An 11,846-nucleotide genomic window follows, 5' to 3' on the forward strand; every position below is an offset into this window, starting at 1 on the left:
TAAATTTACTGCTAGTACACGGGAAATAATTGGGCGTTCGAACAATATTTTGATGGGTCAAACTCTTTCACATACACAGGCTAAATTTCTGTCCGGAACAATATACAACAATTCGGTTTGAAATATCATGCTACGATTTTGACTTTCACTATATATATTTCTGTTTACGTTGTAATTAATAAATATACTAACACGTTCTTTTTCATTTTTTTTTTTTTTGTCAAAGTTAAAACAGTTAATCAGAAAATTAGATAAGGAAACATTGCTGCCACAACAAAATAAAATATTTGGTAGGTGGGGCATGGAGTACGCTAACTGACTATAAGTATATGAGAAAACTAAGAAAAACTAGATGTGTTTTTGAAGCACAATGCCCTCGTTGAAATATGAAGCTGGAAAAAGAGCTAAGTGCTTGACGTATAAATATGCGTCGAAGACCAAGGTCAAATGTTTATTTACCAATGTAATGGGCATGTACAATGAATGGGATGTGTGTATATGGAAGGATTTCATAAAGATATGAAAAAGTAATGGCAAAAGTGTTTGGCCTCGAAAAAGTTATCTTGAATACCGAGTTCATATTTTTAAGCGAGAAGAAGCATGTGTGAGTTTCAGATATATATATATATAAAGAAATGAATAATTCATTAGCATTAAATTGATAAATAGGAAAATTGCCAAGTGTCTTATCGTCAAAAAGTTATCTTGAAGGTCATGGTAACATGTCTATATATCAATGTAAAGGTAATATGACAAAGAGTAAAGTATGTGAGTTTCAAAGACATCAATTAAGAAATGAATTATTGATATGATATGTTTACGTTTCGTGACAGAGACACACACACAGAAAGAGAGAGAGAGAGAGAGACCAAGAAAGATATTGTCCCCGATTTATCAAAATATAAGTACGAATCTGAGCGGACGGAGTTGACAATCTGTTCTAGACATATGTACCCAAATGTGTCCGTAGAAGAAGGCATTTATAATAATGTTTACTTCACATCCACCTTCAAAATGAAAAATTCTTGAAAAGGTTTTTTTTCTACTGAGATAATTTCTATCCATATTATATATACTTTATATATCAAATGATCATATCACTGCGTGCCTCTAGCAGCCTAGCAGCCAGTTAAGTCACCCCCACATGTCAAAAGCACCCCCACATAACATAATGAAAACACCTCCCCCACATAGCATTTCCTTTCAATCGCACGGAATTGCCGAAAAACTGGTGATTTCACTTGCTAAAGTTCTACAACAGCTTTGGAACATGTCAAGCCCGAGTTCCGCCCTACAAGCCGTCTTTCGAAACACACGGGGATAGCTGGTTTAGTCTTTTTCATAAAAATGCTCCCCCCCTACATAGCAGTTGCATTTTTTCCGTCAGAAAGCGCCGTTGCACTTTTCACAAAAACTACGAAACTCAGGAGCCCAAGCTTTATAGCCGAGGGTGTAGTATTCTTATGAGCGGGCACTCGTCTTTATTTCGTTAAAATTGGTTAAGTATTAAGACAGTAATAATGAAAAATGTTACCTGAATCGAGAGATTCCGCCGCCATTTTGCACCCCTGCATACCCAGGGTATCGCCACCGTGTATATACAATATGTTATAACATTATAACAACACACTTGGATTAAAATGTGCATATATAAAAACCCACAGTTGTTTTCATATTGAATTTTTTTGGCTGATTATAAAAATGTTATCATGTAAGTTATTTATAGTAACAACAAAGGGAAATTAATCTTTAAAAAAAAAAAAAAAAAAAAAAAAAAAATAATAATAATAATATAAGTCCACAAGAAACTCTTTACCAGGTAGAGATAGGTCAAAATACACCTAAAAATGGGATGTAACATGCATGCTGTACCACAGAAAAGTGATCTCGATTTTTCTCTACCGCCAGTAATAAAAAAGTTACAATAAAATCTATTTATAGTAAAAACAAAGGGACGTAATTCTAAAAACAAGGGTGCCTCATGGTGGTGAACATTTGGTCCAAGTTACATCAAAATCCCTCCATGCATGAAGAAGAAATGTTCCGTACAAAGTCATTCTTGAATTTGACCTTTGACCTCTAAATATGACCTTGACCTTAGACCTAGGGACCTGGTTCTTGCGCATGACATGTTGTCTCATCCAGGGGAATATTTGTGCCAACTGATATCTAAATCCTGCTTTGCATGACAAAGTTATAGACCGGACAGGAAAAAAATCCTCTTGACCTTTGATCTCAAAGTGTGACCTTGACCTTTAAGCTAGGGTACTGGGTGTTGCGCATGACACGTCGTCTCATCATGGGAAACATTTGTGCCAAGTAATATTAAAATCCCTTCATGGATAGCAGAGTTATGGACGGGACAGGAAAAAAACTCTGTTGACCTTTGACCCCCAATTGTGACCTTGACCTTTGAGCTAGGGGTCCGGGATTTGCGCACGACACGTCGTCTCATCATGGGGAACACTTGTGCTAAGTGATATTAAAATCCCTTCATGAATGTCAGAGTTATGGACCGGACACGAAACAGACCCTGTTCATGCTATGTTAACATTTGACTGCTAAGTGTGACCTTGACCTTTGAGCTAGGGGTCTGAAAGTTGTGCATGACACATCGTCTTATTATGAGGTACATTTGTGCCAAGTAATATTAAAATCCCTTCATAGATGGGAGAGTTATGGACCGGACAGGAAAAAAGCCTTGTTGACCTTTGACCTCCAATTGTGACCTTGACCTTTAAGCTAGGGGTCCAGGTTTTGCGCATGACACGTCGTCTCCTCATGGGGAACATTTGTGCCAAGTAATATTAAAATCTCTTCATGGATGGGAGAGTTATGGACCGGACAGGAAAAAAGCCCTGTTGACCTTTGACCTCCAATTGTGACCTTGACCTTTGAGCTAGGGGTCCGGGATTTGCGCATGACACATCATCTCATCATGGGGAACATTTGTGCCAAGTAATACTAAAATCCCTTCAAGGATGGGAGAGTTGTGGACCGGACAGGAAAAAAGCCCTGTTGACCTTTGACCTCCTACTGTGACCTTGACCTTTGAGCTAGGGGTCCGGGTTTTGCACATGACACGTCGTCTCATCATGGGGAACATTTGTGCCAAGTAATATTAAAATCCCTTCATGGATGACAGAGTTATGGACCGGACACGAAATTGCGGACGGACGGAATGACGGAAAAGAGCATTCCTATAGTCCCCAAAACTGGTTTTCAACCAGTAGGGGACTAATAAAGGACAAATACAGAAAGTACACGCCTGAATCTATGCTGCAAGCTTACGAAGCAGTAATGAGAGGGACTCCAGTCAAAAGAGCTGTAAAACAGTTTGCTGTACCTGTGCAGACATTAAGGGATAGGGTAAAAGGGCGTATAGATCCAAATAACTTTCAGTCTGGTGGTGAGACTATATTAAGTAGGGAAGAGGAGGAGACCCTTGTTGATCATGTGGAGGCAATGGCTGAACTAGGTTATGGATTTTCGAACGTTCAGCTGCAGCAGTTGGCTGGAGAACTGGCATATGATATGGGGAAAAGGGCAAAGAATAAGCCTCTCAGTTATAACTGGATTTGTGGATTTTTTAAAACGCTGGGAGCATACACTAACCCGAGTAAATCCAAGGAAACTTGACAGTCAGAGGGCCAAGTCATCAACCCCTGAGACTGTATCTTTATATTATAAAAACTTGCAAGATATCATAACTAAGTATAATCTTCAGGATAAACCACATTTGATTTATAACATAGATGAAACAGGTCTCCAACCAGAACATAGACCACCAAGTATACTGGCAAGTGTTAACACCAAACCCCAGGCAGTTACGTCACCCAGATCCACAACAACAACTAGTTGTGTAAATGCAATTGGAAACTCTTCCACCTTTTTTTGTTTTTAAGGGTAAACGTTTCAACACTGATTTGCTGAAGGGAGCCTGTGCTGGAGCAAGTGCAGCCATGTCAGTGTCCGGCTGGTCTAATTCACATATATTCCGGCAGTATCTTGAGGAACATTTCTTACCTTATGTATCAAATGGTGAAGGCAGCAGTCATCCAGTACTAGTTATGTTTGATGGGCATGCATCTCACATATCATCCAGTTTGATAAAATGGGCCAAGGAGCACAACATTATATTATTTGTCTTGCCAGCCCATACTTCCCATCTCTTGCAGCCACTTGATGTTTCTATATTTGGACCGTTCAAGTCTTTTTATTATTCTGAATGTGCTTTGTTCATGAGGCAGAACATGGGAACAGTTGTAACAAAGTATGACATTTGTAATATTGCATGTAAAGCATATCTGAAGGCCTTCACTCCAGTCAATATACAGGCTGGTTTTAAGAAAACAGGGATATACCCTTTCTGTGCAGATGCTGTCCCTAAAGAGAAGCTTTTCCCAGCAGAAGGCTTCAGAGAAGAGAGCCCTTTAGAAAAGGTAAAAGCCATTAAGTCTGGCAAGGTAGCAGTAGAAGAATTCCTTAAACTGAAAACTGAAAGGAAAGAACTAGAAAAGAAAAATAACTCAGACTGTGAATCAAATGTCATAGTATGCAGTGCATGTAAAGCCAAGAAATTAAAGAAGCCAAAACCAGGTGGTGTTGCTATAACTGAGGATAGCTTCCACAAACAACTAAATGATTATGAAGTAGAAAAAGCAGAAAAAGAAACACAGAAGCCATCAACTAAAAGCAAAAGCAAAACAAACAAGAGGGCCATGATGGCCCTATATCGCTCACCTGTTATCATTGCACTTGAGGACAAGAAGGTCCTCAGAAAAAATATCTAAGTCCAAAGGACAGGAACAACAAAGGAAAGAAATTTAACCAAAAAGACAAAATTTTTTTACAAGGTACAGATATGTCAAAATACACCTAAAAATTAGAGGTACCATCCATGTTGTACCACAGAAAAGTGGTCTCAGTTTTTCCCTACGGCCAGTAATAAAAAAAGTTACTAAAATAAGCTATTTATAGTAACGTAAAAGCAGGGGTGTAAAATTCCACTCGCCCGCTCGCATTGGCAAGTTAAAGTCTGAGTAGGACGAGTGGACCTCGCTGTATACTCGACCGATCGGGCGAGTGGTTTTTTACGTCCTTACTTCACCAAAATTCAGAAATTACAACTCCAAAACGTCAACAAACTTTGATGGTTCAGTCGCTACCTGGATTGACTGGAATTTACCCGCGAATCGTAAAGATATCAAAACGTCATGCCGGTAATTTTCCATTCCACAAGCACGTGCGACCTATCGTATTAAATACCTAATTTACATCGACACGTACACAAAAACCGTGCGTAGTGCATTCATTTTTTAACATTTTCGCTTCAAGTTTTCAACACCTCTTGAGAAATAATACTATTTGAATTCTATAATGATATCGACAGAAATGTTGGCAAAACTCTATAAAAACGGTCGAATTTTCATATAATCATTTGTAAAAATTCAAACAGCGCGATCTTAGTTACTTATTTCTTTCTAAAAGTAAATAAATAATGAATACTCTGGGCATAAAATTCAGACTTTTGACCAGAAAGAACAAAAAAACAGAATAAAAAAATCTTAAATAATGAAAAAGCGGCAGCAATTACAATACATGGAGTAAAACGATTTTTGGCAAACAGATTTCCGTTAGTGCGGCAGAATAGGTTACGTGACCTTGAATACTCTGGGCATAAAATTCAGACTTTTGACCAGAAAGAACAAAAAAACAGAATAAAAAAATCTTAAATAATGAAAAAGCGGCAGCAATTACAATACATGGAGTAAAACGATTTTTGGCAAACAGATTTCTGTTTAGTTAGTGCAGCAGAATAGGTTACGTGACCTCGTGAATGTAAATAGAAATGCGATTTTAAAATAAAGCAATGTGATGTCATTGCGGTTTTTAATAAGTTTTAAATGAATCTTTGTACATGTATTTTTTGACCAACAATTTAAAAGTTTTTTTTTTTTTGTCAAACAATAATGTAAATTCCTTGAGGGCAAATAGGTCACAGAGGTAGGATATCCACTATAGTAACTATCGTTTGAGACATTTACCTTTTATACGGGATATAGCACATTCGCTTTTGATAACAAATTAAAGAAAAAACTTTTTATTGATTTCTATTTCTCAGCAATTTTAAGAACCGATGCGGTACGATCAGGCAGTGATGTGTCACATGGCGCGAAAACATGACGTAATGCCATGACAATCTCGAGCAACAATACTGCTTTGATCTCCACTTCAGATGTCAAGTCTTTTAGCTCTTTGAGGGGGTGTAAATTGATCATGAAAACAAGGTCAACTACTTAGTTTATCAACTGAATAACTACCGATACTCTTTAACATTTTTTTCCCCTCTCTTTCAACACGGGTGGATATACGATGATTATTGTGTCCAACTTTTTAGACACTTTTCAAAATAAATATTTTTCGGGAAATAATACTATTGTACATAATACTCCTTTCATAAAAGTGACAGTATTAAAAGTGTCAATTATTAGGGCGAGTGGCTGTTCACTAAGGGCAAGTAGATATTACTGGCTGCTAGTCCTGCAGGGCGAGTGGTGTGAAAAAAGTTTTTACACCCCTGAATGATACCGGTGTAATCATAAAGAAGTGTCAACTATGGAAAGCCTGATACACAATGATATTAATATTTCTCAATACTTCAGGTAAGTTTACAGTCTATGATTTCAGACAAATTTCAAGTTTTTTTTTTTTTCAATACAAAAAGAACGCTGAACAATCCTACATTTAGGGTGCACATTACTAAAGATATACTTTTTCCAAGTGATATCTAGATCTTTTCTTTTAGACCTAGATCTATCCAAGTCAAGCATTTTGGCAAGAATTTCACCAGCTACCATATTAAAGAGTAGCAAAGTTATCTTGTGAGAATATACATTAAAATCTTTTTTAAATGACAGACCCATATATATATCAACTGGGGCTTAATTGGGTATCATTATATTTTGCATATTGCTGTAATTCCATTAATTTTGCCTTAACGGCTTGCCATACTTTCATTTCTAAGAAATGACCTAAATATAGAAACAACATGGCTTCCGGTTTGGTGACGTCATCAGCATTCTGTCAGACGATATTTTCGCTAAAAATTCCAGATGATAAACATTGTTTACAGGAGATATAGATGTTTTTTGACACATGGGGTGGGGACCAAAGGTGAAAAAATCATGTTTTAGATGTTTTTTATTAAAAGGTAAATAAATCACCAGTAATCCTTACATTTTCACAAAAAAATGTGCGATACGGAAGAGCGGCTTCCGGTTTACTCTGCTAATTATGTCAACATCCAGTAGGCGGGGCTAACATAAAAGTCTCGCGAGAAAACTGTTTACACCGGTATCATGGAAGACCCGGTACCATGAGAAAGGAGTATAGAACTGGTTTCCCTGATCATATAAAACTGTTGTAGAAAGCTGGGAACCGAAAGGGCACGAATTTGATGATAAGCGTTTCAGCCATCCAGACTGTCAAGGTTGGCTATTACAGGTATGTTTATTTTTAGAAACGGTTAAAAATCGTTAGAAGGAAGAACTGTTTTTTGTTGTTTAGACTAAAATAGAAGTTCAGTTGTTGCAGAAAATAGAAATATGTTCAGTTTACGTCCATTTTTTACACAAGTAGCATGTAATTACCCACTTAGGGGCAGGAATATATGGTAACACGGCATAATCTGTAAATATACCACTTTCCTAGACCTGCACAATGCTCAAATCGTCCCTATGCTCCTGGAACTAACACGTAAAATACCCCCTTCCCAGACTTATCAATTGCTTCCACACTACACCAACAAAATACACCTCCAGTCCTTCCCTCTAGACACCCCTGTTCCCTTTATCCGTAAATAATCCCGTCCCCCCAAAAAACTGCTTCCACGGGGGATATCCTGTTTTCTCATATTCTCGGGGGCCTAAGGGGTTGTTTTTATTCCCAGTAACAGATTAACCATTTCATAAACAACATTTGTGTGTTATTTTGCAGAAAATTCACTAGTCTTTCAGATGTAGTAATAAAATGTTACTGAAATTATCCCATTTAATTATTTTGTTTCTGTATCTGATACCACCCTCACCCGCAGAAATGGACCAAGAGTTTCTCGTATTCCCGTGGATTTAGATTTGACTTTTCATCACAAGTAAGTTGTAGAATTTAAAACATTAAAATTACCATTGTGTTATAAAAAGATATATTCTGTAGTAAATACTTCAAGAAATATTACAATTAATTGCACAATCAATAATTTATGGCAAATTTGCTCATATATGGCCCAAAATGTGCACCTCTGCACAAGTGTGTCCATTTGTAACCAAAGAGTAACCAAAGCAATATAGTAAGTAACCCCAGTAACCAAATGTATATAGTAGGTTACAAATGGACACACTTGTGCAGAGGTGCACATTTTGTGCCATATCTAAATTTGCTAACACCACCAGAAAAAAATAAGGATTTTTTTGAAAACTGAGTAAAATGCATAGTTTCGTCAATATGCATTCAAATCACTTGAAATTTTCAGTGTGTCAGTTTTGTACCATTCCTGTCTAGAAAATAACAAACATTCAATTATTTGACAACTTGAAGGCAAAAAACGAGAAATATATATGAGAAGAATCTTGGACGTTTCGACCCCAAGACATTTCGACCCCAAGACATTTCAACCCCAAAATTTAATTTTCTTGGACAATTCGACCCCAAAGACATTTCGACCCCAAGACATTTCGACCCCTTAGAAATAGTTGTATGTTTTCATTTTATATTTCTTCCATTTTGCATATTTTACAAAATATGAATATATAGATCTATATAAATATTCTATTTTTAAATAAATCATACACAAAATACATGTCAGTGAATAAACCGCGCTGACCGGAAAGGACCGGCCGTATGTTTATTATTGGAACTAATTGAATTATTTCTTCATGTTTAATTTGATAATTTAAGAAGAAAATATATTATGAAAAATCAGTTTTTAAAAGAATTATTTCATGTTTATACATGAATATAAAAATGTTTACTGCATTTATTGCCAAAGCACAATTAATGTCCTTTGAATATATGCGGCGTAACAAACATGTGCCTCTGATTAGTCCTGATAGAGTTTGATTGGATTATCACACCTATTGATTACATCAATTAATCAGTATATTTGTAAGCACACACAAGTGACATGTGACAAATAATGTCTAACAAGGTAAGTGCAGTTGAATATGATAAGCTTTTATTTAATTTAAAAGCTAACAAAATTATGGCGATTGTGGTCCATCCACGAGTGCGCAAATTTCCCGTGCGCTCAACAAATTTTCAACTTCGTATAAAAACGCTTTGCGCATTTTATTTTCCTTTTGTAAATTAATTATTTATTTGAGATATGATTGAATTCTATCATAAACCCTAAAAATACGATTTATTAAAGAAATACCTGTGTACATTAGAGAATTTTAGGACATGGAAATTCCGAATGCACAAATTTCCAGTGCGCACGCCAATTTTCAATCAGGTACAAGACGTAACGCGCAAAAGAATTTTAATTTCCTTTTGAAAAATAATAATTTATGACATATTTGTTTGAATTCTGTCATAAATCACTTCAAAAATACAATTTGTTGAAGAAATACGGGTGTATTTCGGTTATGGCAATTTCCCGCGTGGTCGCCGAATTTCAATGTCTTATAAAATCGTTTAGCGTTAAGTAATTTTATTTATCCTTCTTAAACTTATTGTTTATATTATACATGAATGATTTCTGCAATAAACCCTACAAAAAATACCATTTATTAATAAAATAAGGGTGTATTTTGGTAATAGAAATTTCCCGCGCGTCGCCCGAATTTCAGTCTCGTATAAAGTCATTTGCGTGAACTTATTTTATTTCCTTTCGTATTTTATTCATTTATGATATATATGAAATTCGTATTTTATTCATTTATGATATATATGATTGAATTATTTAAAAAAAAAAAACTTCAAAAATACCTTTAACTTACAAAAAACAGGTGTATTCCGGTTATGGAAAATGAATTCCGGTGTATCCCGGTTTTTAGGTGGATTCCGGTTTGTTAAAATCATCCTTTCAAAATCATACTTTAAATCACGTGTATTTGCTAAAATATTTAATATAGAAAAAAGTAATACGGCTGCTACATTTTCCTTACAGATATGAAATATGATAATAATTTTTTCCCCATTTTTAACAGAACAGTACTCACATATTCTTATATTTTGCAGTAACGGGGATTTGATATTTTACAACTGGAAGGAATGTCGTTCATAGAAAAGAAAAGAGCAGTTTGTAAATAACAAAAATCATATTCTGTATTCTGTAAAGCAAAATAATACTGTGCAAAAAATGTGTGCGTCAAAATCGCTTATGAAAATAACATTAAATGCGAAAATAAGCAATATGTTGTTTAATTTCCTATTGTTTTCTTTACATTTTCGCCCAAATTAAAGATAATGTTGACACATGTTTATAAATATCCGATGTCACCACAATCGCTTAATTGATTGCTAATTGCAATGCGCACTGCAGATAAATATACACGTGCTGACTATATCAACAAACAATTAATCAAGGTGTGATAATCCAATCAAAAGATCACGTTTTTCTAACTATGATTTTGAATATCAATATAATGAAGATGGTGACATCTTAAACTTCTTTGAGTTAGATTATAATTATTTATATTTGGTTGAATCCCATAAAAATGAAATGCAATTATATCTTTCACCAAAAAAAAATAAAAAAATCTTTCACCCACCCCCCCCCCCCCCCCCCCCCCCCCCAAAAAAAATATATATATAAAGAGGTATTAAAGGTTTGACTTTATTAAAGTTATTTTCATAATTAAAATCAGCGAAATCGGCCCATGATTTAAAAATCTTTTTTTTTTTTTTAAATAATTTATAATTGATATAAATATCACTCATTTTTCATATGAAGGCATGTACTAATATAGACTTTAAGAAATTAAGAAAAAAATTTTAGAAAATAAAGAAATTTAGACAAATATGGCTCATTCTCGTAAAAAAAAATCTGACTCTCGAAAATAATCGTATTTTAACATTTTAATAGGTAATTAAGCGTTATTACATTTTGAAATTGCTCAATTCAGTTTAAATTAAAGCTTAATTATAATAATGACGGCATTCTTAGATGTTTTTCAGGCATATCATTGAATGGGGTCGAAATGTCCAAGGAGTTGGGGTTGAAATGTCTTGGGGTCGAACTGTCTCTTGGGGTTGAAATGTCTTTGGGTCGAAATGTCTTGCTAGCTATGAGAAACCCTGAGAATACGAGAAACAGGGATATTTTCTGGAATTGCCCAATTTTTTTATAAGGGGGCTCGACTTCCAACTTGTGTCTGTGTTCAGATCCAGTTGTCCTGTCACAGTAAATAAATCTTTAAAGCAAAAACCTCAGTACTCTTGGTGATGTAACTGCGAACTTGGCTCCTAATTGTGACAAATCTGTCATTTCTTTCTTCGAAATATTTCCCGCGATCTGTCGAAATTTCGGAATACCTCTGGGCCGGTCGGTTGAAACACCCGAAACACCACAAACTACCCCAAACATATACCACTTCAAACTGCGGTCTGCCGACACCCCAAGACTGTTCCTCCCAAAACTTTTCCTCCCAAGACTTTTCACCCCCAAATTGGGGGTGAAAAGTCTGATGTTTTATAGCATATGAAGACTTTTCACCCCCAATTTGTTTTTATTAGTAAATATGATTATAATGTTTTTTTGTGGGGAGGGGGTTGTATAGTTATGAATAATTTCATATGTATTATAATAAGGTTAATACATTAGAAAAAAAATGTTTATGTTTGTT

General features: G+C 35.4%; 1 protein-coding gene across 1 annotated transcript in view; it reads right to left on the reverse strand.

Annotated features, from left to right (window-relative positions):
• LOC123549226 (origin recognition complex subunit 6-like) overlaps positions 1–11,576 on the reverse strand; it is a 49,222-nt gene extending 37,646 nt beyond the window's left edge. Inside the window, exon 1 of the mRNA XM_045337142.2 lies at positions 11,430–11,576. Within this exon, the coding sequence (XP_045193077.2) occupies positions 11,430–11,488 (59 nt within the window). The 5' untranslated portion in view covers positions 11,489–11,576. The remainder of the gene's footprint in view (positions 1–11,429) is intronic.
• Positions 11,577–11,846: the final 270 nt, after the last annotated feature.

Source organism: Mercenaria mercenaria, chromosome 6 (genome assembly GCF_021730395.1).
Source record: "Mercenaria mercenaria strain notata chromosome 6, MADL_Memer_1, whole genome shotgun sequence".
NCBI lineage: Eukaryota > Metazoa > Mollusca > Bivalvia > Venerida > Veneridae > Mercenaria > Mercenaria mercenaria.